This window comes from Heptranchias perlo, chromosome 18 (assembly GCF_035084215.1).
Source record: "Heptranchias perlo isolate sHepPer1 chromosome 18, sHepPer1.hap1, whole genome shotgun sequence".
Classification (NCBI taxonomy): domain Eukaryota; kingdom Metazoa; phylum Chordata; class Chondrichthyes; order Hexanchiformes; family Hexanchidae; genus Heptranchias; species Heptranchias perlo.
Window position 1 is genome coordinate 2,626,046 of NC_090342.1, and position 26,829 is coordinate 2,652,874.

At 46.8% G+C, this 26,829-nt stretch overlaps 2 protein-coding genes across 2 annotated transcripts in view; one reads left to right on the top strand and one right to left on the bottom strand.

The window, feature by feature from the left end:
- Positions 1–18,592, bottom strand: part of LOC137334923 (CD9 antigen-like) — a 35,347-nt gene extending 16,755 nt beyond the window's left edge. Inside the window, exons 1-3 of the mRNA XM_068000014.1 lie at positions 18,408–18,592; positions 8,494–8,596; positions 740–837 (exon numbers count right to left, since the gene is read on the bottom strand). Of these exons, the coding sequence (XP_067856115.1) occupies positions 740–837; positions 8,494–8,596; positions 18,408–18,470 (264 nt within the window). The 5' untranslated portion in view covers positions 18,471–18,592. The remainder of the gene's footprint in view (positions 1–739; positions 838–8,493; positions 8,597–18,407) is intronic.
- Positions 18,593–25,553: 6,961 nt separating this feature from the next.
- Positions 25,554–26,829, top strand: part of LOC137334499 (plakophilin-2-like) — a 63,468-nt gene continuing 62,192 nt past the window's right edge. The window contains exon 1 of the mRNA XM_067999212.1: positions 25,554–25,626. The gene's annotated coding sequence lies outside the window, so the exon portion shown is untranslated. The remainder of the gene's footprint in view (positions 25,627–26,829) is intronic.

The window sequence follows — 26,829 nt, forward strand, 5'->3', positions numbered from 1 at the left end:
ATTTATTAGTGACTATCTTCTATTTATGGCCCCTAGTTTTTGTCTCCCCCGAAAGTGGAAACATCTTCTCCACGTCTACCCTATCAAAACCCTTAATCTTGAAGACCTCTATCAGGTCATCCCTCAGTCTTCTCTTTTCTAGAGGAAACTGTTTGAAATCATGGTGTGTGATATTAGGAATCAAACTGACAGTAGAAGGAAAGGGATGTTAAACCAGATATGCTTTCCCTGTAGGGGAGAAACTCTGCTCCCTTGTCACTGATTCTATCCCTTTCTCTGACCACTCCTCTGGCTTTTTATACTTTCTTTGCTCCCTTCATCCCATCAATGAAGGATTTGTACCAAAGTTACAGTGTTGGAGTAGGGAGAAGTCCGGGAGAAATTCCCAGAGATAATGATCAGAGCAGTCTGTCCCTCTCCCACTTGGGTCACTATTTAAACCCCTTCCCTGAATTCAACTGAGGTTGGTTCAAACCATTTCACAGAATTTTGTACTAACTAGCCGAAATCTGTAGCATGGATTACATAGAATTAAATAGAATTCCCAGCACAAAAATAGCCCATTCGGACCAGCTGGCCCGTGCCAGTGTTTATTCTCCACATGAGCCTTCTCCCTCCTTATTTCATCTCACCCTTTCTACATATATTTCAGATAAAGTTACTTTTTATTCTTTATTAATATACCTGCACAAGTATTGATAACATTTACAAGTTCCAAGTATAACGAGTGAATACTTACAATCCAAAGCAAACATTTAGATTCCCGAGTTACACTGAAATATCCAGTGAAACCTGCAACCAACAACAAACCTCCCGCTGCCCACATGGCATAGATACCTAGGGGAAAAGCAGAATTTGTAAAATACAGGAACTTTTTAAAGTCTTGTTTGATTATTGCTCCATCTCATACCCCCCTTTCCCCTTTAAAGTCCTTCAGCGTGTCCCATGCCCAGCTCTCCTGTTCAAATTCCCACCCATCTCTCATCAGTCTCGTGGAGTTTAGAAGAATGAGAGTTGATCTCATTGAAACATACAAGCTTCTGAGGGGGCTTGACAGGGTCGATGCTGAGAGGTTGTGTCCCATGGCTGGGGAGTCTAGAACTAGGGAGCATAGTCTCAGGATAAGGGGTCGGCCGTTTAAGACTGAGATGAGGAAGAATTTCTTCACTCAGAGGGTTGTGAATAAGAACATAAGAAATAGGAGCAGGAGTAGGCCATACGGCCCCTCGAGCCTGCTCCGTCATTCAATAAGATCATGGCTGATCTTCGACCTCAACTCCACTTTCCTGCCCAATCCCCATATCCCTTGATTCCCCTAGAGCCTCGAGTCCAAAAATCTATCGATCTCAGCCCTGAATATATTCAATGACTCAGCATCCACAGCCCTCTGGGGTGGAGAATTCCAAAGATTCACCACCCTCTGATGGTACATAGGTGCAAGTAGGCAGTCCTGGAGATGGGGTGGATAAGTGGTCATCTCAGGGTCAGATAGGATGCCAAATTGTGAATGGTCTGGTTCAGCCTCAAACAGTGGCCAGGGAGAGGGATGGAGTCGGTGACTAGGTGCGATATCCCTCTTTGTCCTCCTTGGTTTCTCCACAATGTTTACAAGGTTGACTATTGCAATCTCCCCCACCTGCTCTCCTCTGTTGTCCAGCTCTGTGGGACTACCCTTGTATCGTCCCACCACACCCTGTCCAGACAAAGCCAGAATACCTCCAGCAATCCTCCATCCCCCGCACTGTCACCTCCAGGGTCTCCCAAGGACCCATCCTGGGTCACCTCCTCTTCCTTGTGTGTATACTGCCCCTTGACAACATCATCTGCAGACATGGGGACAGCTTCTGTATCTATAAATACGCTGATGGCATCTAACTTTATCTCTCCACCATTTCTCTCAGTCCCACAATCGCTCCCCCATCCCACCCACCCACCCGTGCTATCGGACTTCTTATCTGACTAGATTGATTCCTGGGATGAGAGGGTTGTCCTATGAGGAGAGGTTGAGTAGAATGGGCCTATACTCTCTGGAGTTTAGAAGAATAAGAGATGATCTCTAATTGAAACATATAAAATTCTTAGAGGGCTTGACAGGGTAGATGCTGAGACGCTGTTTAACTCTGGCTGGAGAGTCTAGAACTAGGGGGCATAGTCTCAGGATAAAGGGTCGGCCATTTAGGACAGAGATGAAGAGGAATTTCTTCACTCTGAGGGTTGTGAATCTTTGGAATTCTCTACCCCGGAGGGCTGTGGATGCTCAGTCGTTGAGAATATTCAAGGCTGAGATGGATAGATCTTTGGACGCTAGGGGAATCAAGGGATATGGGGATCGGGCAGGAAAGAGGAGTTGAGGTAGAAGATCAGCCATGATCTTATTGAATGGCAGAGCAGGCTCGAGGGGCCGTATGGCGTACCCCTGCTCCCATTTCTTAAGTTTTCATGTTCTGACATCAAATCTTGGATGGTACAATTTCCTTCCACTGAACACTGGGAATCGCTAAGCCACATCCTCAGTGCCCACCAGACATTCTGCCCCCCTGCCATTGATTCCATTCCCCCACCCGGCCACTCACTCAGACAGAACAAAACCACACACTGCCGTGGCTTTATGTTGGACCCTGAGCTGAACTTCTTACCCCACAAACCCTCCATCATCAAGTCTGCTCATTTCCACCTTATCAACAATGCCCACCTCCACCCTGACCTCAGCCCAAACCCCTGCTGCTACCTTATCCAGGCTTTTGTCACCTCCACACTTGATTACTCCAATGCTCCCCGTGCAGGAAGAAAGGTAGGAAAGAAGGAATAAAGGAGGGAAGAAACAACGGAAGGAAGAAGAGTTGGAAGGAGTGAAGGAAAAAAGGAAGGGAAAAGAAGGAAGGGGAAAATGAAGGAAAAAAAGAAGAGAGAAGGGGAAGCAAGAAGGGAAGGATGGAAGGAGGGAAGGAAGAGAGGGAAAGAAGAAGTAAGTGAAGGAAGAAAGGGAGGAAAGAGGAAATAAAGAAAGGAAGGAATAAAGGAGGGAAGGAGGAAAGGAAGGAGAGAAGGAAGGAGAAAACAAAGAAAGGAGAGAACAGAAGAAGGGAGGGAAGGAAGAAAGGAAGGAAGAAAAGCTGTAGGTAGTCAGTGGGATCAGTACTCAGGCCCACTGTGACCAAAAGCAGCCCTGAACTGAGCTGAGCGAGTATTCTGCCAAAAGGTTTGCTGCACCAGCTAAGCAGGTGAACTCACTCCCACCTGGTTATTATAATTTTACCAGCATAAAACCAACACATCTTTCTCTGATAACAAGGGCTTAATGCACATCAGCAGATTTTTCACAAATGTTATTAATTTCACTTCCTTTTTTTTGAGGTTGAGTTTTAATCCAGTTCTGTCATCACTGCCTTTAAACAACAGGGGAAATATTTCCCCAGCATTAGCGAGATAAGCAGAGAGTATCGACAGACCTTCTACCGCTACTGTTACTTTCAGTTGTGCTCACAGCCAATAATCAGCATGAGGAAATGAGAGAAAAATCATTCAGCCATCCTTGGGGTGGTGGTGGAGGGAGGCTTGGGAGAGTATATAGAAACAAAGGAACAGGAGGAGGCCATTCAGCCCCTCAAACCGTTCAATGAGATCAGGGCTGATCTGCACCTGGACTCCATTTACCCGCCTTTGCTCCATATCCCTTAAAACTCTTACCCTACAAAAATCTATCAATCTCAGTTTTGACATTTTCAATTGACCCCCAGCCTCAACAACTTTTTGGGGGGAGAGAGTTCCAGATTTCCACTCCCCTTTGTGTGAAGAAATGCTTCCTGATTTCGCTCCTGAACAGCCTGGCATTATTTTATGGTTATGCCCCCTTGCTCTTGATCCCCCACTAGATGACATAGTTTCTCTGTATCTGCCTTATCGAATCCCTTTATCATTTTAAACACCCCGATTAGATCTTCTAAACTCAAGGGAATACAAACCAAGTCTGTGCAACCTGTCCTCATAAGTTAACTCTTTAAGCCCCGGTATCATTCTGGTGAATCTGCACTGCACCCCCTCCCAGGCCAATATGAAGATTGAGTTGTGAATTCTCAATCAGAACAAGAGCTAATCATATGAAGGAAGGGCAGGGTTGGACGTATCAGCTCAGCTACTCCATGTAATTGTTTAAAAGCAATCAGTGAGAGATGTGGACAGGATGACGAGGATGTGGGCCCATCCTGTTGATATCCGTGTCTCCAGCTCGGTCAGTCCCAACTTGACCTTGTCCAATAGGACGGCCACGAATCTGAGCTGCACCGTGATCTGTGCATTTCACGTGTGTAACTGGTACTTTTACGTCTTCGGCATTTGCACGAGGAAGTGTGATCGATACAAATATCACGCTTGACTATGTACCAGGGCGGGTCCAAACTCAAGTCTCACACGTGAGAATCTTGAGCCTGTTCCGCCATTCAATTAGACCGAGGCTGATCTGTATCTTAACTCCATTTACCCGCCTTAGCTCCGTCACCCTTTATACCCCTTACCCAACAAAAATCCATCAATCTCAGTTTTGAAATTTTCAATTGACCCCCAGCCCCAACAGCTTTTTGGGGGAGAGAGTTCCAGATTTCCACTCCCCTTTGTGTGAAGAAGTGATTCCTGACATCACCCCTGAACGACCCGGCTCTAATTTTAAGGTTCTGCCCCCTTGTTCTGGAGTCCCCCTCACCAGAGGAAATAGTTTCTCTCTATCTACCCTATCAAATCCTTTAATCATCTTGAACACCTCAATTAGATCACCCCTTAATCTTCAAAATTCAAAGAAATACAAGCCGAGTCTGTGCAACCTGTCCTCATAATTTAACCCTGTTAGCCCCGGTATCATTCTGGTGAATCTGCACTGCACCCCCTCCCAGGCCAATATATCCTTCCTGAGATGCGGTGCCCAGAACTGAATGCAGTCTCCAGATGGGGTCTGACCAGAGCTTTATATAAACTGTATTGTAACTTCCACCCCTTTGTATTCCAGCCCTCTTGAGATAAAGGCCAACATTCCATTGGCCATTTTAATTATTTTTTGTACCTGTCCACTAGCTTTTAGTGGTTTCTGTACTTGAACCTCTAAATCTCTCTGCTCCTCCACAGTTCCGAGCTTCTCACCATTTAGAAAATACTCTGATCTATCTTTCTTAGCTCCAAAATGGATGACCTCACACTTCCCCGCATTGGACTCCATCGGCCACAGTTTCAAATATAAGAGTAAGTCGAGTTTGTCTCTTGTCGATAAAGTAATGAGTTGTTCCAACTAATATACCACATAATAAATCGGTAACGTGTAGTTAGAATTATAGAATCATAGAATGGTTACAGCACAAAAGGAGCCATTCGGCCCGTCAAGCCCGTGCCGGCTCTTTGTAAGAGCAATCCAGTTAGTCCCATTCCCCCGCTCTTTCCCCATGGCCCTGCAATTTTTTTCCCTTCAAGTATTTATCCAATTCCTTTTTGAAAGCCACGATTGAATCTGCTTCCACCGCCCTTTCAGGCAGTGCATTCCAGATCATAACTACTTGCTGTGTAAAAAGTTTTTCCTCATGTCGCCTTTGGTTCTTTTGCCAATCACCTTAAATCTGTGTCCTCTGGTTCTCGACACTTCCACCAATGGGAACAGTTTCTCTTTATTTATTTTATCTAAACCCTTCATGATTTTGAACACTTCTATCAAATCTCCTCTCAACCTTCTCTGCTCTAGAATCATAGAATCATAGAAAGGTTACAGCACGGAAGGAGGCCATTCGGCCCATCGAGTCCTCGCCGGGTCTATGTAAGAGCAATCCAGCTAGTCTCACTCCCCCGCTCTATCCCCGTAGCCCTGCAAATGTTTTACTTTCAAGTACTTTTATAAAACACTGGTTCGACCATAACTGGAGTATTGTGTCCAATTCTGGGCACTGCACTTTAAGAATGATGTGAAGGCCTTAGAGAGGGTGCAGAAAAGATTTACTAGAATGGTTCCAGGGATGAGGGATTTCAGTTACGTGGATAGACTGGAGAAGCTGGGGTTCTTCTCCTTGGAGGGAGAAAGGTAGAGCAACTAAAGCCAGAGCTCCCTGGTTGTCAAAAGCGATAGAGAGTAAGATGAAGCAGAAAAAAGGGGCGTATGACAGATGTTGATAACACAAATGAGAACCAGGCAGAATGTAGAAAGTTCAGAGGGGAAGTGAGAAAGAAAATAAGAGGGGCAAAGAGAGAGTATGAGAATAGACTGGCCGCTAACATAAAGGGGAATCCAAAAGTCTTCTACAGGCACATAAATAGTAAACGGGTAGTAAGAGGAGGGGTGGGGCTGATTAGGGACCATAAAGGAGATCTACAAATAGAGGTAGTGGGCATGGCTGAGGTACTAAATGAGTACTTTGCATCTGTCTTTACCAAGGAAGAAAATGCTGCCAGAGTCTCAGTAAAGGAAGATGTAATTGAGATACTGGGTGGGCTAAAAATTAATAAAGAAGAGGTACTAGAAAGGCTGGCTGTACTTAAAGTAGATAAGTCACCCGGTCTGGATGGGATGCATCCTAGGTTGCTGAGGGAAGGAAGGGTGGAAATTGCGGAGATACTGGCCATAATCTTCCAAACATCCGTAGATATGGAGGTGGTGCCAGAGGACTGGAGAATTGCAAATGTTACACCCTTGTTCAAAAAAGGGTGTAAGGATAAACCCAGCAACTATAGGCCAGTCAGTTTAACCCTGATGGTGGGGAAACTTTTAGAAACGATAATCCAGGACAGAATTAACAGTCACTTGGACAAGTGTGGATTAATTAAGGAAAGCCAGCACAGATTTGTTAAAGGCAAATTGTGTTTAACTAACCTGATAGAGTTTTTTGATGAGGTAACAGAGAGGGTCGATGAGGGCAATTCAGTTAATGTGGTGTATATGGACTTTCAAAAGGCGTTTGATAAAGTACCGCAAGGAAGGCTTGTCATCAAGATTGCGGCCCATGAAATAAAGGGGGCAGTAGCAACATGGATTCAGAATTGGCTAAGTAGTCCAGAGCTGAACAGAGTGATTTTACAGAGTGAAACTGGTGTATTTTAGGAATTGTGACTTATGATCTGGTTACATAGAATGTACAGCACAGAAACAGGCCATTTGGCCCAACTGGTCTATGCTGGTGTTTATTCTCCACACGAGCCTCCTCCCTCCCTATTTCATCTCACCCTATCAGCATATCCTTCTATTCCTTTCTCCCTCTTGTGTTTATCTAGATTCCCCTTAAATGCATCTACGCTATTTACCTCAACTATGGGAGCGAGTTCCACATTCTCACCACTCTCTGGGTAAAGAAGTTTCTTCTGAATTCCCTATTGGATTTATTAGTGACTATCTTATATTTATGGCCTTGAGTTCTGGTCTTCCCTGCAATACCCTATCAAACCCTTTCATTTTATCTTAAAGACCTCTATCAGGTCACCCCTCAGCCTTCTCTTTTCTAGAGAAAAGAGTGCCAGCCTGTTCAGTCTTTCCCGATAGGTATAATCTCTCAGTTCTGCTTATCAGTTCTGGTTGACCATCTTCATTCGGATGGGAAAGTGTTAACTATTGAAGGTGACCATGTTATATCAAACATGGCTTTGCTCCAATTCCATACATGATGAAGTCCACATCATGTGTTAGTCATGAAGAGTTTTGATCGAGTAAATAGGAGAAACTATTTCCATTGGCAGGAGGGTCAGTAAGCAGAGGACACAGATTTAAGGTAATTGACAAAAAAAGCCAGATGGGAGATGACGAGAATTTTTTTTTTACGCAGCGAGTTGTTCTGATCTGGAATGCGCTGCCTGAAAGGGCGGTGGAAGCAGATTCAATAATAACTTTCAAAGGGGAATTGGATAAATACTTGAAGGGGAAACATTTGCAGGGCTATGGGGAAAGAGCAGAGGAGTGGGACTAATTGGATAGTTCTCTCAAAGAGTCAGCACAGGCACGATGGGCCGAATGGCCTCCTTCTGTGCTGTAAGAGTCTATGATTCTATCGGGATAAATTCCAAGTGGAGAAAGGTCCTTCCTGACAGGGAGGAATGGGAAATTAGAATGAACCAGTTTGGGTAATTTTATTTTTATTTTTCCCCTTGCACTTCCCTTCCAATGTTCTCACCTCAACCCCCCCTCCTCCCCCACACACACCCACACACACACACACATACCCACCCACACACCCACACACACACACATACCCACCCACACACCCACACACACACACATACCCACCCACACACCCACACACACATACATATACACAGACACACCAACTCAAGTGGTCTGTTGTCATTATTCAGGTATGAGTGTGGACAATGAATGACTCCTGGTTGCAGAGTCTACCTGTCTGGAGAAAAGTGTGCAGCAGTTAGGGATCTTGGAGAGCAGGAAGAAGAAACGAAGTTTGAGAGGGACCGAGGTTTTAAGCAGCCAGAATTCAGGCATTAATTGCAGTTCACAACATGCAAAAAACCTCTTCAATAACTCACCAATTTTGAAGTTGTCCGCATGCTCAGCAACTTGGAAAAGGCTGCTTGTCCTTTGATCAAAACGAAACCAAAATGCCAGTAGCAATATGATGAGTCCTATCAACTAGAAAGCAATAATTAAAGGGATGATTCTTAAGGCCACAACACTGTCAACATTAAAGTTTTACAACAAATAGTGGCAGAAATTAATACAATTATGCTTTTTAAACCAAAAGTCAATGGTGGGACAAACAATTCTGACAGATTAATTATCCTCTTCATCATCGCTGGGTCAATATTGTGGAATTTCCTATCTAACACCATTTGTGGGAGCACCGTCATTACAAAGAAGTAGGTCCAAAACCAGCAACTCGGGGCAAATAGTAAATACGAATGGACAATAGAATACAGAGCCTTTCACAACCTCACGATGACGTCCCAAAGTGCCCTTTGAAGTGTAGTCATTGTTGTAATGTAGGAAACGCAGCAGCCAATTTGTGCACAGCAAGATCCCACAAACAGCAATGTGATAATGACCAGATAATCTGTTTTTAGTGATGTTGGATGAGGGATAAATATTGGTCCCAGGACACCAGGGAGAACTCCCCTGCTCTTCTTCGAAATTAGTGCCTTGTGATCTTTTACGTCCACCTGAGAGGGCAAACGGGGCATTGGATTAATGTCTCATCCAAAAGACAGCACCTCCAACAGTGCAGCACTCCCTCAATACTGCACTGGGAGTGTCAAGCCAGATTTTGTGTTCAAGTCTCTGGAGTGGGATTATTAACCCACGACCTTCTAACTCACAGGCAAGAGTGCTACCCACTGAGTCACGGTTGATGGCCAATAAATGCCGGCCACATCCCGAGAACAAAAAATTCTTAGTTCCTGCAGTCAGACAAGTTGCCTGATAAAAGCAGACAAAATAATTATTTCTCTGTTGAAGTGATCAGGGCAGGCTTTACTAATCTGGCTCCTGATTGGCTGAAAACATTGACTTTAAAGCCAGCGATCAGCTAATCAGAGGTTTACTTTAAGTAATGTGAATGGTCGGTTGGGCCAAGGCAAGTTCAGGCCAAGTAAATATGAAATAGTGGAAAGCACAGGACAAAATAGAGAATAAAGAGAGAAAAAAGAAAAGGAAGGGAAAAAGACAGAGAAGAAAATTAATTTCATAGCTCACTGGGGATGAATTTCCAAGGCAATTACATAGAATTTACAGCACAGAAACAGGCCATTCGGACCAACAGGTCTGTGCCAGTGTTTATGCTCCACATGAGCCTCCCCTCTCCCCTCTTCATCTCACCCTATCAGCATATCCTTCTATTCCTTTCTCCCTCATGTGTTTCTCCAGCTTCCCCTTCATTGCATCTATGTTATTGGCCTCAACTACTCCTTGTGGGAGCGAGTTCCACATTCTCACCATTCTCTGGGTAAAGAATGAATTCCCTATTGGATTTATTAGTGACTATCTTATATTTATGGCCCCTAGTTCTGGTCTGTCCCCACAAGTGGAAACACCTTCTCTACGTCTACCCTATCAAACCCTTTCATAATTTTAAAGTCCTCTATTATTCTTCTGATTGTCTGCCAGAAATTCGGAGGCAGAGCCATGGACACTTGGGATAAATGTTGTGCTTTCAGAGTTTCCACAATTCTTGCCCCAAAGTTACAGCATACAATCAGGACAACCTCGTCCCCCACTCCCATCATTTTATGTAGCATTTTGTGACATGCCTTGTTAATATAGTGACACAGTAATAAAGCGACTTCCAACATCTTATAGGTCATATAACTATATTCTAAATGGCGAGCAGCTGAGAACTTTGGAGGAGCAGAGAGATTTAGGGGTCCAAGTACAGAAATCACCAAAAGCTGGTGGACAGGTACAAAAAATAATTTAAAAGGCCAATGGAATGTTGGCCTTTATCGAAAGAGGGCTGGAATACAAAGGGGAGGAAGTGATGCTTCCGTTGTATAAAGCTTTGTTCAGACCCCATCCGGAGACTTTTTTCAGTTCTGGGCACCGCACCTCAGGAAGGATATATTGGCCTTGGAGGGGGTGCAGCGAAGATTCACCAGAATGATACCGGGGCTAACAGGGTTAAATTATGAGGACAGGTTGATAGACTAGGCTTGTATTCCCTTGAACATAGAAGATTATTCAATATTTAGGAAGGACAGGCAAAAAGGAAAAGGAGGTGGGTTGGCATTGTTAGTAAAGGATGAAATCAGAGAAAGGATATTGGCTCAGAAAATCAAGATGTAGAATCAATCTGGGTGGAGTTAAGAAGCACCAAGGGGCAGAAAATACTGGTGGGAGTTGTCTATAGGCCTCCAAACAGTAGTGGTAATGTAGGGGACGGCATCAAACAGGAAATTAGAGATGCATTTGACAAGGGTACTACAGTGATCATGGGTGACATTAATCGGCATATAGACTGGCTAAAACAATTTTTTTTTGTTTGTTCATGGGATGTGGGCATTGCTGGCGAGGACGGCAGTTATTGCCCATCCCTAATTGCCCTTGAGAAGGTGGTGGTGAGCCGCCTTCTTGAACCGCTGCAGTCCGTGTGGTGAAGGTTCTCCCACAGTGCTGTTAGGAAGGGAGTTCCAGGATTTTGACCCAGCGACGATGAAGGAACGGCGATATATTTCCAAGTCGGGATGGTGTGTGACTTGGAGGGGAACGTGCAGGTGGTGTTGTTCCCATGTACCTGCTGCTCTTGTCCTTCGAGGTGGTAGAGGTCGCAGGTGCTGTCGAAGAAGCCTTGGCGAATTGCTGCAGTGCATCCTGTGGATGGTACACACTGCAGCCACAGTGCGCCAGTGGTGAAGAGAGTGAATGTTTAGGGTGGTGGATGGGGCACCAATCAAGCGGGCTGCTTTGTCCTGGATTGTGTCGAGCTTCTTGAGTGTTGTTGGAGCTGCACTCATCCAGACAAGTGGAGAGTATTCCATCACACTCCTGACTTGTGCCTTGTCGATGGTGGAAAGGCTTTGGGGAGTCAGGAGGTGAGTCACCCGCCGCAGGATACCTAGCCTCTGACCTGCTCTCGTAGCCACAGTATTTATATGGCTGGTCCAGTTAAGTTTCTGGTCAATGGTGACCCCCAGGATGTTGATGGTGGGGGATTCGGCGATGGTAATGCCATTGAATGTCGAGGGGAGGTGGTTCAACTCTCTCTTGTTGGAGATGGTCATTCCCTGGCACTTGTCTGGCGCGAATGTTACTTGCCACTTATCAGCCCAAGCCTGGATGTTATTCAGGTCTTGCTGCATGCGGGCTTGGACTGCTTCATTATTTGAGGGGTTGCGAGTGGAACTGAAGACTGTGCAATCATCAGCGAACATCCCCATTTCTGACCTTATGATGGAGGAAAGGTCATTGATGAAGCAGCTGAAGATGGTTGGGCCTAGGACACTGCCCTGAGGAACTCCTGCAGCAATGCCCTGGGGCTGAGATGATTGGCCTCCAACAACCACTACCATCTTCTTTTGTGCTAGGTATGACTCCAGCCACTGGAGAGTTTTCCCCCTGATTCCCATTGAGGGCTCCTTGGTGCCACACTCGGTCAAATGCTGCCTTGGTGTCAAGGGCAGTCACTCTCACCTCACCTCTGGAATTCAGCTCTTTTGTCCATGTTTGGACCAAGGCTGTAATGAGGTCTGGAGCTGAGTGGTCCTGGCGGAAACCAAACCAAGCATCGGTGAGCAGGTTATTGTTGAGTAAGTGCCGCTTGATAGCACTGTCGACGACACCTTCCATCGCTTTGAGAGTAGACTGATGGGGCGGTAATTGGCCGGATTGGATTTGTCCTGCTTTTTGTGGACAGGACATACCTGGGCAATTTTCCACATTGTCGGGTAGATGCCAGTGTTGTAGCTGTACTGGAACAGCTTGGCTAGAGGCGCAGCTAGTTCTGAAGCACAAGACTTCAGCACTACAGCCAGGATGTTGTCGGGGCCCATAGCCTTTGCTGTATCCAGTGCACTCAGCCGTTTCTTGATATCACGTGGAGTGAATCGAATTGGCTGAAGACTGGCTTCCGTGATGGTGGGGATATCGGGAGGAGGCTGAGATGGATCATCCACTCGGCACTTCTGGCTGAAGATGGTTGCAAACGCTTCAGCCTTGTCTTTTGCACTCACGTGCTGGACTCCGCCATCATTGAGGATGGGGATGTTTACAGAGCCTCCTCCTCCCGTTAGTTGTTTAATTGTCCACCACCATTCACGACTGGATGTGGCAGGGCTGCAGAGCTTTGATCTGATTCGTTGGTTGTGGAATCGCTTAGCTCTGTCTATAGCATGTTGCTTCCGCTGTTTAGCATGCATGTAGTCCTGAGTTGTAGCTTCACCAGGTTGGCACCTCATTTTTCGGTACTGCTCCTGGCATGCTCATCTGCACTCCTCATTGAACCAGGGTTGATCCCCTGGCTTGTTGGTAATGGTAGAGTGAGGAATATGCCGGGCCATGAGGTTACAGATTGTGCTGGAATACAATTCTGCTGCTGCTGATGGCCCACAGCGCCTCACGGAGGCCCAGTTTTGAGCTGCTAGATCTGTTCTGAATCTATCCCATTTAGCACGGTGGTAGTGCCACACAACACGTTGGATGGTGTCCTCAGTGCGAAGACGGGACTTCATCTCCACGAGGACTGTGCGGTGGTCACTCCTACCAATACTGTCATGGACAGATGCATTTGCAACAGGTAGATTGGTGAGGACGAGGTCAAGTAAGTTTTTCCCTCGTGTTCGTTCGCTCACCACCTGCCGCAGGCCCAGTCTGGCAGCTATGTCCTTCAGGACTCAGCCAGCTCGGTCAGTAGTGGTGCTACCGAGCCACTCTTGGTGATGGACATTGAAGTCCCCCACCCAGAGGACTTTCTGTGCCCTTGCTACCCTCAGTGCTTCCTCCAAGTGGTGTTCAACATGGAGGAGGTCTGATTCATCAGCTGAGGGAGGGCGGTAGGTGGTAATCAGCAGGAGGTTTCCTTGCCCATGTTTGACCTGATGCCACGAGATTTCATGGGGTCCAGAGTCAATGTTGAGGACTCCCAGGGCCACTCCCTCCTGACTGTATATCACTGTACCGCCACCTCTGGTGGGTCTGTCCTGCCGGTGGGACAGGACATACCCAGGGATGGTGATGGAAGAGACTGGGACGTTGGCTGAAAGATATGATTCTGTGAGTATGGCTATGTCAGGCTGTTGCTTGACTAGTCTGTGGGACAGCTCTCCCAATTTTTGCACAAGTCCCCAGATGTTAGTGAGGAGGACTTTGCAGGGTCGACTGGGCTTGGTGTTTTGCCTTTGTCATGTCCGGTGCCTAGTGGTCTGATGCCGGGTGGTCCGTCCGGTTTTATTCTTATTGTGACTTTTTTTAGCGAGATTTTACAACTGAGTGGCTTGCTAGGCCATTTCAGAGGGCAATTAAGAATCAACCACATTGCTGTGGGTCTGGAGTCACATTTAGGCCAGACCGGGTAAGGACGGCAGGTTTCCTTCCCTAAAGGACATTAGTGAACGAAATGGGTTTTTACGACAATCCGGTAGTTTCAATTATCAATAATACTGTGGAGGATGAATTCCTGGAGTGTGTACGAGATGTTTTTTAGACCAGTACGTTGAGGAGCCAACCAGTGAACAGGCTATCCTACATTGGGTATTGAGCAATGAGAAGGGGTTAATTAATAATCTTATTGTGTGGGGTCCTTTAGGGAAGAGTGACCATAACATGATAGAATCCTTCATTAAGATGGAAAGTGAAGTAGTCCAATTTGAAACTTGGGTCCTAAATCTAAACAAAGGAAACTACGAAGGTTTGAGGAGTGAGTTGGCTATGATGGATTGGGAAGCTTCATTAAAAGGCATGACGGTGGATAGGCAATGGCTAACATTTAAGGAACGAATGCATGAATTGTAACAATTATACAATGCTTTCTGGCGCAAAAACACAAAAGGAAATGCGGCCCAACCATGGCTAACAAAAGAAATTAAGGACAGCATTAGATCCAAAGAGGAGTCATATAAAGTTGCCAGAAAAAGTAGCAAGCCTGAGGATTGGGAACAGTTTAGAATTCAGCAAAAAAGGATCAAGAGATTGATTAAGAGGGGAAAAATAGAGTATGAGAGTAAACTTGCAAGGAACATAAAAGTGGACTGTAAAAGTTTCTACAAGTATGTAAAAAGAAAAAGATTAGTGAAGACAAATGTAGGTCCCTCACAGTCAGAAACAGGAGAATTTATAATGGGGAACAGGGAAATGGCAGAGCAATTAAACAAATACTTTGGTTCTATCTTCATGGAAGAGGACACAGATAACGTCCCAGAAAGGCTGATAGATAGAGTTAAGATACAGATCAGCCATGGTCTAATTGAATGGCGGAACAGGCTTGAGGGGCTGAATGGCCTCCTCCTGTTCCTATGTTCCTATTACTGTAACATTCAATGAGTCTTGAGCTGTTCAATGAACGGTGTGAAATGTTAAAATAATTAGCTGGCCCAGGGAGAGGTGAGATTTCCCTGGACATTTCTATATCCTCTCCATTACCAAGACCGCCTACTTCCACCTCCGTAACGTCACCCGTCTGAAACCCTCGTCCATGCATATTTTACCTCTGGACTTAACTATTTCAATGCTCCCACCTTCCACCCTCCATAAACTTAAACTCTTCCAAAACTCTGCTCCCCGTATCCTTCACCCCACCATTGGCGGCCGTGCCTTCAGCTGCCTGGGCCCTAAGCTCTGGAATTCCCTCCCTAAACCTCTCTACCTCTCTCTCCTCCTTTAAGACGCTCCTTAAAACCTACCTCTTATCTCCTAATATCGCCTTCTGTGGCTCAGTATCAAATTTTGTCTGATTACACTCCTGTGAAGCGCCTTGGGATGTTTTACCATGTTAAAGGCACTGTACAAATGCAAGTTGTTGTTGTTGGTAATTGTAAGGGTAAATGTTGATGCACATACGGAAATCAACTTACTCTTTTCATAAAATCATTGAGGCCCGTTGGATCTATGCAAGAGTTGATGAGTCTGCAAATTAAAATGGGCGGAACGTCCGAGGGGGTTGGGAAAGGGGGCAGCTGATCGATAACGTCGGCTTTACACCCCCGTCAAAGTTGAAAGACCCGGTGATTGAGCGATGACATGACAATGGTCGTCACCCGGTTTTGGAAATCTCAGTAGGAACGGTAGGTTCAGACGGCCGATATCTCAACACTCCTCGTGTGTTGTCTCATTTCCTGACCCTTGAGATGAAGCAATAGAGAAACCCTACCTCAGAGTGCCCTTAAAAGCCACCTCTAGGGCAAGTGTCCTTATCATAGAATCATACAGCGCAGAAGGAGGCCATTTGGCCCATTGAGCCTGTGCTGGCCCTTTGGAAGAGCTATCCAATTAGTCCCATTCACCTGTGCTTTCTCCATAGTCCTGCAAATTTTTCCATTTCAAGTATTTATCCAATTCTCTTTTGAAAGTTATTATTGAATCTGCTTCCACCGCCCTTTCAGGCAGCTCATTCCAGATCAGAACAACTCGCTGCGTAAAAAAAGTTCTCCCCTCCCCCCGCCTTTTTTGCCAATTATCTTAAATCTGCATCCTTTGATTACCGACCCTCCTGCCAGTGGAAACAGTTTATCTCTGTCTACTCTATCAAAACCCTTCATGATTTTGAACACCTCAATCAAATCTCCTCTTAACCTTCTCAACTATAACAATCACCCACTGAGCCCAATGAACCTCCGTTCAAAGGAGGTTCGAAAACCAGCAGGACCTCCGTTGCATGTCCTGATTGGGTTTATGAAGGAATATTTGCCACACCAATTACAGATTGCAGTGCCTGGGACGGCGGTAGAAGCAGATTCAATGATAACTTTCAAAGGGGAATTTGATAAACACTTGAAGGAGCAATATTTGCAGGGCTATGGGGGAGTGGGGCGAATTGGACAGCTCTTTCAAAGAGCCGGCACCGGCACAGGCACGATGGGCCGAATGGCCTCCTTCTGTGCTGTATGATTCTGTAACGCTTTTCATCCAGTTACAAGAAGGAACTTGAATTTATTTGGCACCTGATCACACCCTCGTTACATTCCAAAGTGTTTTACAATTGATGGATTATTGAAGTCAAGTCACTACTTGTTATGTAGGTGAGTGGGAACAGTCAATTTGCAAGGTCCCATAAACAACAAATTAATAAATGAGCAGATAATCTAGGGGTCTTTTTGTGCTGTTGGTTGAGGGAGGACTGTTTGGCACTGATCTTCTTCAAATAAGACTACGGGATTTACCTGGCCAGCCAGAAATAGCTTCGAAAAGGAGACACCCGCCCCAGTGGTGTGTCTGAGTATCATTCTGGATTAGCTGCTCGGGCCATAACGGGGCTTGAAATGACCTTCTGACTCAGAGACAAGAGTGCTAAAATGGGCAAAGCTGACACTTCTCAAGTATGTGTGAAAAAAATCACCTCAAGTGAAAGGATTTTAAAAGTGTGTTGCTGGTGAGGCTCTGCGTTTAAATTCTGGGTCTAGAGTGTTTCAGGCAATCAGTCACCCGTGAATCCCATGTGCTAGTTTCAGCACTAGTCTTTTTTATTATTGATTCTCGGGATGTGGGCGTCGCTGGCAAGGCCGGCATTTATTGCCCATCCCTCGTTGCCCTGAGAAGGTGGTGGTGGGCCTTTTACGTGAACCGCTGCGATGCAGCGGTTTGATGCAACTGAGAGTCAATCATGTCGGTGTGGGACTGGAGTCAAGTATGGAGAAGGGTTTCCTTCCCTAAAGGGACATTAGAATCATAGTATGTTACAGCACAGAAGGAGGCCATTCAGCCCATCGGGCCTGTGCTGGCTCTTTGAAAGAGCTATCCAATTAGACATTAATGAACCAGTTGGGTTTTTACGACAATCCGACAGCTTCACAGTCACTTTTACTGATTCCGGCTTTATATTTCCAAATTTTTTTTTAAACTGAATTCAAATTCTCAAACTGCCCAGGGTGGGATTTGAACTCCTGTTCTCTGGATTATTAGACCAGGCCTCTGGATTACCAGTCTAGTAACATAATTCCCCCACCGGATTTACTCATTAAGTTCACAATTTACTTAATTCCTCCTTCAAAGTATAGCGACACTCTCATCTCTAAGTCAGAAGGTCATGGGTTCGAGCCCCACTCTAGAGACTTAAGCACAAAATCCAGGCTGACACTCCCAGTGCCAGTACTGAGGGAGTGCTGCAGTGTCTGCGGTGCCGTCTTTTGGATGAGATGTTAAAGCAAGGCCCCATCTGCCCTGGTGTCCTGGGACAATATTTATCCCTCAACCAACATCACTAAAACAGATTACCTGGTCATTATCACATTGCTGTTTGTGGGATCTTGCTGTGTGTTTCCTACATCACAACAGTGACTACACTTCAAAAATACTTAATTGGTTGTAAAGTGCTTTGGGACGTCCTGAGATCGTGAAAGGCGCTGTAGAAATGCAAGTTCTCTCCTTCCATGAGCCGAGATATAAGTATAAAAAAAATTAGCATTGAAGTTTTGATACAGAAAGATGTCGAGGGAACCTTTGAAGATTAGACCCTCTCTCTCTCTCTCTCTCCTCTGTTACATCTTATTTTTTATTTTTTCCCCCCATTTTAAGATACTCAAAAAAATTGCTCTTAAAAAACAAACTTTTCCATGATCATTTTAGATTATTTCAAACTTGATAAACTTTGCCAACTTGATAAAAGGAATTGATTTGGCAAATCATTAACAGTACAATCAACTAAACGAAACAATAAACGCACAGATTAGAATAAAGCCAAGGAATGACAATGACCTGATTGTACCCGATATTCAGATCAGAAATTGTTAAAATTTCTTTGGTTAGAAAACAATTTAACAAACGCGCTCACAAAACAATGATCAGATAGACAGAAAGCCCAACTTACTGAGAACAACAAATTGAGAATGACGAGAGACCATTTGATGCATTTTGCCTGAACCTTCACCATCCTGAAGGAATCTTTAAACAAAAAGTTTCACCCTGCGTTGCTTTGATGCAGAAAGTAATCCGTCCAGAGTGAGTGGCACCCTAGTGTTTAAATAAAAACAGCAGGACAGGCCACTTCCTGTCAACCCTGTGACTCGCTGCAAAGTTGTAAGACTCCCCCAGTGAAATCAAATGTGGAGTTAGATACAAGCCCGAAATATCAGAGAGATTCCAGAGTGGGAGTCAGCTCACAAAGCAAAAAACTAACGGCATAAATTCTGCACCAAATGAGTTCCTCATTTGTAGATTTATTAATATATTTGAATGTTTTCGTATATTTTGGGCAGCTGAATTTAGAGCTTTTTGCACATAAGTTAAAGAGCAGAGAAAGTTTACGGAATAAATGTACAAGAGTGGGATAAAAAGAGTCAAAAAATAACAGCTCTTCCAATGTAATCCCTTTTTTTTGGCAGGAATCATCCAGATTGACTCTAGGTCAGGACTTGGGTTAGGGTTGCCAAATTCCAGGATTGTCTTGGAATCCCCAGGAATTAAAGATTAATTTCCCCGGACTCTGCCGTGAGCAAATCTGGGAGAAGAAAATCATAGAGGCACTCGAAAAAAAAAATTGTGGCCTAGAAATTCGACGACACTGCGCCCGTATTTCAGGCGCAGAACGGGAGCCTAAGCATCCAATATGGTGGACTCGTATGGCGCGCTCTCATTCCGCAGCGTATGCCAAATAGGAGTCCTAACGCCTGCTTTTGAGGCCCCCTGAACGCAGGTTATCTGGTCGTTTATTTCATTGCTGTTTGTGGAAGCACGCTCTGTCCAAATTCGTGTTTCCTTACATTGAAACAGCGCTTCGTTGGCCGTGAAGCGTTTTGGGACGTCCTGAGTTGGTGAAAGGCGCTATGTAAATCCAAGTCTTTCTTCTCTTTCTCCTTTGTGATGGCTGTGGTCTTCCCAATGTTTAACTGGAGGAAATGCGACTCATCCAAGACTAGATGTCAAGCAAGAAGTTGATAACGTGGAGGCAGTGGAGGGGTGGAGAGAGGTGGCGGAGAGGTAGAGCTGGGCGCTGTCAGGGTACATGTGGTATCTGACCCCTCTCTCCGTGGATGATGTCACCCAATGGGCAACACGTAGATGAGGAAGAGGAGGGGGCCAAGGGTCGATTCTTGGGGGACTCTGGAGGTAACGGTGTGGGCCTGGGAAGAGAAGCCATTGCTGGAGATCCTGTAGTTGCGATTGGATAAGTAATAGTGGAACCCAGTGAGGGCAGTCCCACTGAGCTGAGTAACGGAGGAGAGGCATTGGAGGAGAATGGTGTGGTCAACTGTGTCAAAGGTTGCCGAGAGGTCGAGGGTCATGAGTAAGGATGATGTAACCCACCCTAAAGGCCACGATTTCCGCCCTTCTAATATACGCCTGTGTAAAGCAGGCGGGGCTATCATTGGATCACGAGTCAACATATGAAATCGAACATATGAACATACGAAATTGACAGGCAGGAAAAGACCATCAAGCATGGCCCTCAACTCATGATGGCTGGAGCATCGCGACTAGACACTTCTTCTCTCCCCACCTCCCCCTCTCCCCCACCTCACCCCCACCTCACCCACTCCCCCACCTCACCCTCCATCTTCCCTCTCACCCACTCCCCCACCTCACCTCACCCCCCATCTCCCCCACTCCCCCACCTTACCCACTCCCCCACCTCACCCTCCATCTTCCCTCTCACCCACTCCACCTCACCCCCACCTCCCCCACTCCCCCACTCTCCCACCTCACCCACTCCACCTCACCCCCACCTCCCCCACTCCCCCACCTCCCCCACCTCCCCCACCTCACCCACTCCCCCACCTCACCCGCTCCCCTACTCCCCCACCTCACCCACTCCCCCACTCCCCCACCTCACCCCCCACCTCCCCCACTCCCCCACCTCACCCATTCCCCCACTCCCCCACCTCACCCACTCCCCCACCTCACCCCCACCTCACCCTCACCCCCACCTCACCCACTCCCCCACCTCACCCCCACCTCACCCTCACCCCCACCTCACCCATTCCCCCACTTCACCCCATCTTCCCCTCCCCACCTCACCCCCATCTCCCCCACTCTCCACCTCACCTCCCACCTCAACCCCCATCTCCTCCACCTCACCCCCCACCCCCACCCCCACCTCCCCACCTCACCCCCACTACTCCACCTCATCCCCCATCTCCACTCCCATCCCCCTACCTCGTCTCCCCACCTCATCTCCCTCCCGCCCCTCCCCCCCACTCATGTAATCTCCAGGGTGACCGGAAAAACCCCGGGGCCAATAAGGGAAAAAATACTCTGGGAAATTCCTCTCCGACCCCCTCAGGCGATGGAAACCAGTCCAGGAGATCCACGGATTTCTGGCAGATCTCGGTGCGGTGTACAGGTCTCGGTGCGGTGTACAGACCTCAGTGTACAGATCTCCGTGCGGTGTACAGACCTCGGTGTACAGGTCTCGGTGTACAGACCTCGGTGCTCCTTCCCGACTCAGCCTCGGGTGTTATACTGTCGGAGGCTTCAGTTCAATTCTGAAGCACTGCAGGAGCTCTGCTACCTGTTACAGCCAGAACTGACGCCCAGATCTGGAGCTGGGACCACGGGGGATAATTTTAACTCCCAAGAATGGTTGGTTTGGGGCAGGTGGGGGGGGAGGGGGTTAAAATAACAGCTATTTGGAGCGGGCCCGCACCCCGGCTCCAACGCCCCCACTTCCGGGTTTAACCCAGGCGTGTTTGGATGCGCGTGTAACAGAAACCCAGAAGTCCCACCCCCACTTAAAGCCGGCGGGCTGATACTTAAAGGGGCAGCGCACCTCATTGCGAAGTTCAGGCATTTAAATATTTTGTGTATTAGAAATATCAAACAAATTTTACCTTATCGGTTTGGGTTTTCCATCGCTTCTGATTCACGTCAGGTGACAGCAGGTGGGAAGGGCCGGATCCATGAGGTGAGTGAGGGCCTTTATTGCACTGTTTTTGGGCCCAGAGGAGCAGGAGTGCTTCATCCAGGCCCAACAAGCTCACCTGGTGCAATCGGATGCCCGCGATTGGCCGACCCCCACCGATGCTGGACCCCCCACCTCCGATATTGGACCCCCTGATCTTCTCCAAGGCCCTCCCGAGGTCGTCCACGTCCTCCCACCAACCCCCACCCCCTCGATTTGTTCCAGAGCCCACAATCTCTCTCTCTCTCTCCATCCCCCCTCTCCGATTTGCGGCTCCTTCCCCTCCCAACTGAGTTGCGATCGCAGATTGCGACGCACTCGTTTGGCTTCTGGGCCCCCCCATGTGAATATCTGCGGACGGCCTGGGTTCCTGGCTCCCGGCTAAAATCATGCCCTTGGTCACGATCGTGGAGAAAGTGACCACAGCCTTAAATTTTTATGCCACTGGTTCGTTCCAAGATGTGACTGGTGACCTCGGCCATACTAGTCAGCTTGCAGTTCTTTGGAGCTTCACCGCGAGTCACTGATGATCGGAATCCAAGGGCTGCCAGCTTGATGAAGTTTGACACTGGATAGAGACAAATGAACAAACATGCTTGTCCGTTTTTACAGACTGGTAGGATTTCCCAGGGTTCTAGGTGCTCCCCACTTGCGGCTTAAACTCTCTGCAACTGACAATCCTCCTCGTTTCTTCAACAAGAAAGGGCTCTCACTCCCTAAACACTCAACCAGCGTCCGTGCTCAGGCAGATCAACATTCCTGCTAACGGTCATAAACATAAAGGCTAAATGTTAGGATGGGCCCTTGCAGGCAAAGGCTGCCATTTTAAAGGGTTAGGCGTAAGGCACGCAGTAAAAAAAACTCAGCAGCAAACCTTTAAAAATCAGATTCAGAAGAATTCACATCCTGTTTATTTCAAATTTCAGAATTCATGGAAAGAGTCACTAATGGGTGAGTTATGTGTTTCCAAGAAAAGGTTTATACAGAACAGGGAAAAGCGCCTGAGAACTGATTAGTTCTCCAGTTATGGGGAATTACTCCAGTGAGCTGTGAATAAAAGGTTCATTTCACTCTTCTATTTCCTTGCAAAGCAACTAAAAATGGAGAAGAGTTCACATTCAGAAAGCTTTGATTGAAGAGAGGAAGAATTACAAAGTACCGACAAGCCAGAAAATTTAGAGGGTGGGATCGATTATGTGAACAACAAAACACGTGTCGGATGGGGGTTGCCAACTCCGGTTGGACATGTGCCTGGAGGTTTCATCACATGACCTCCTGCCTTCACCTGCCCCGCCCCCTCATTCCCACCATTGGTCGGCCAAGACGTCAATCCTCGCGATGCCCCACCTTCCCACACCCAATTTGAAGGTGAACAAACTCTCCATTACTCGATTGGATGAATCTTGACTGTCAGTCAAACAGCCATTTTTCCCATTGTCGATATTTTCATGACTAATCAACGAAAGTGATCAAAGAAAATGAAAAAAAAAACACACAATTTTTAAAAATTCTTCTATGATTTTTATTCTCCTGGGTTACTGGAAAGAAAAGAAAGTTTTTGCATTTCTATCGCGCCTTTCACAACCTCAGGACGTCCCAAAACGCTTTACAGCCAATGAAGTATTTTTTGAAGTGCGGCCACTGTTGTAATGTAGGAAACGCGGCAGCCAATTTGCGCACAGCAAGATCCCACAAGCAGCAATGAGATAATGATCAGATAATCTGATTTAGTGATGTTGGTTGAGGGATAAATATTGGCCCAGGACACCAGGGAGAACTCCCCTGCTCTTCTTCAAAATAGTGCCATGGAACCTTTTAAATCTACCTGAGAGGGCAGACAATTCCTTGGTTTAACATATCATCTGAAAGACGGCACCTCCGACAGTGCAGCACCGGGAGCAGCAGCCTGGATTGCGTGCGGAAATCTCTGGAGTCGGATTTGAACCTATAACCTTCTGACGCAGGGGTGAGAGTGCTGCCCACTGAGGCACAGCTGACATCGACTGGAGACTAATCTTTACTGTCTGGAGACTCCAGGACAATCCTGGAGGGTCGGCAACCCCAGTGGAAGAATAGCCAATCTAGTGTAGATGGAGAAACACTGAATACTGCATAATACCCCAAAGTATTGGCAGCAACATATCAAAAAATCCCGATATGTGGCCTAAAGTGGAGGAAGGGTTTCAGGCAGATCGTCCCCTCACCCCTTTTCAGCAACCTGTATGCATCCAAGAATCAGATTGGGATCTACTGTCATCTCATCCGTCTTTTGGATGAGATGTTAAACTGTCAGCCCTCTCCGGTAGACATAAAAGACCCCTTGGCACTATTTGGAAGAATCATAGAATCACAGAAAGTTACAGCACATAAGGAGGCCACTCAGCCCATCGTGTCCGTGCCGGCCGTAAAAGAGCTATCCAGCCTAATCCCACTTTCCAGCACTTGGTCCGTAGCCCTGTGGGTTTCGGCACTTCAGGTGCACATCCAGGTACTTTTTAAATGAGTTGAGGGTTTCTGCCTCTACCACCCTCTCAGGCAGTGAGTTCCAGACCCCCACCACCCTCTGGGTGAAAACATTTTTCCTCAGCTCCCCTCTAATCCTTCTACCAATCACTTTAAATCTATGCCCCCTGGTCACTGACTCCTCTGCTAAGGGAAATAGGTCCTTCCTATCCACTCTATCTCGGCCCCTCATAATTTTATACACCTCAATTAAATCTCCCCTCAGCCTCCTCTGTTCTAAAGAGAACAACCCCAGCCTATCCAATCTTTTCTCATAGCTAAAATTCTCCAGTCCTGGCAACATCCTCGTAAATCTCCTCTGTACTCTCTCTAGTGCAATCACGTCCTTCCTGTAATGTGGTGACCAGAACTGAACGCAGTACTCAAGCTGTGGCCTAACGAGTGTTTTATACAGTTCCAGCATAACCTCCCTGCTCTTATATTCTATGCCTCGGCTAATAAAGGAAAGTATCCCGTATGCCTTCTTAACCACCTTACCGACCTGTCCTGCTACCTTCAGGGATCTGTGGACATGCACTCCAAGGTCCCTGTGAGCAGGGGAGTTCTCCCCAATGTCCTGGCCAATATTTATCCCCCAACCAACATCTAAATCAGATTGTCTGGTCATTATCGCATTGCTGTTTGTGGGATCTTGCTGTGCACAATGTTTCCTACACTTCAGAAGTATTTCATTGGGTGTAAAGCACTTTGGGACGTCCTGAGCTCGTGAAAGGCGCGACAGAAATACAAGTTTGTTTTAATATATAAGGATCTGCGATCATTGGAAGTGACAGCAGAGGGCACTCCAGCACAGGCCATGCAATCTTCACAAGGGGACATGCTGGAGAAAGGACGAAATAGTGAACGAAAGGATATCACATTTGAGGAAGGTAAATGACCTCACTCCCTCCAGGGTCAGTTATCTTATCCTAGTAAAGGTTTGAAGCCTTTAGAAGGCCTCACATCAGATTTCAACTGGTGTGAGTTTCCCCGAGGCCGTTCGAGGGGGTGGAGGGAGGAATTACCTCAGGTAACTAGGGACTCCCTCACACTCACACACTCTGACACACCCCTTTGACATAGGAGGGCGGGCAGACGATCCATCCATGGCCCTCCCCAATGGGAATTTAAAGGCCCGGTCTAAATGGGGCAGAATCTCAGTGGAGCCAGGCTCTGTCCCACAGTCTGAGCCCCCCCTCTGTGTGTAAATACCACTCGCCCCCTCTCCTGCCTCAGGAATTTCAGAGCCTCTGAGTTATGAAATTCCTTGTTTTGCGATATGATGGCAATTATCTCAGACAGGGAGTGAACCCCAGGGCAGGAACTTTTGGTGAGGCTGAGGCTAATCATTAACCAGACCCTTCTTGATGAATTCTCTGATTGGTAAATGATTCATAATCCGCATAAAACAACTTACATTCAGACAGCAACTTATCACCTCATCATAAAATACTTCACATACTGCCAATCACATCGTACAGCTGCTCTGTTATGTGGGTTAACAGCCAACTAACTTCAGTGAACCGTCCAATCTGGTTAAAACATTGAGAGATAAATTTGGGTATTTATCTCAGTTCTCCTGATTTATTAGGGACGTGTGCTGCAGGAGGGAAATGCTTCAGTGTGAGCTTCTGCCGACCGTTAACCCAACGTAGTGAATTCTTGCCAAACAGTTTCTTTTCTTCAGGTGAGAACCTCGGTAAAGGGGCAAACGTCCAGGGTGCTGATTATCACCGCTAAAGATTGTGCGGTCAAGGAGAGGACAACTCATTTGCACGGCCCAGGCAGCGTCAAGCACCAATTTTGGGGGAGAGTAGCCCAGGCACTCCGCCCCCAACCCCCCCCCCCCACATCAGAGGAGAATCGACTGACAAATATTCCACACCAGAGGACTGGAGAATTGCAAATATTACATCCTTGTTCAGAAGAGGGTGTAAGGATAAACCCAGCAACTATAGGCCAGTCAGTTTAACCTCAGTGGTGGGGAAACTTTTAGAAACAATAATCCGGGACAGAATTAACAGTCACTTGGACGAGTGTGGATTCATTAGGGAAAGCCAGCACGGATTTGTTAAAGGCAAATTGTGTTTAACTAACCTGATAGAGTTTTTTGATGAGGTAACAGAGAGGGTCGATGAGGGTAATTTTTTTTTTTATATTCGTTCACGAGATGTGGGCGTCGCTGGCGAGGCCGGCATTTATTGCCCATCCATAATTGCCCTTGAGAAGGTGGTGATGAGCCGCCTTCTTGAACCGCTGCAGTCCGTGTGGTGACGGTTCTCCCACAGTGCTGTTAGGAAGGGAGTTCCAGGATTTTGACCCAGCGACAATGAAGGAACGGCGATATATTTCCAAGTCGGGATGGTGTGTGACTTGGAGGGGAACGTGCAGGTGGTATTGTTCCCATGTGTCTGCTGCTCTTGTCCTTCTAGGTGGTAGAGGTCGCGGGTATGGGAGGTGCTGTCGAAGAAACCTTGGCGAGTTGCTGCAGTGCATCCTGTGGATGGTACACACTGCAGCCACAGTGCGCCGGTGGGGTGGGGTGCCAATCAAGCGGGCTGCTTTATCTTGGATGGTGTCGAGCTTCTTGAGTGTTGTTGGAGCTGCACTCATCCAGGCAAGTGGAGAGTATTCCATCACACTCCAGACTTGTGCCTTGTAGATGGTGGAAAGGCTTTGGGGAGTCAGGAGGTGAGTCACTCGCCGCAGAATACCCAGCCTCTGACCTGCTCTCGTAGCCACAGTATTTATATGGCTGGTCCAGTTAAGTTTCTGGTCAATGGTGACCCCCAGGATGTTGATGGTGGGGGATTCGGCGATGGTAATGCCGTTGAATGTCAAGGGGAGGTGGTTAGACTCTCTCTTGTTGGAGATGGTCATTGCCTGGCAC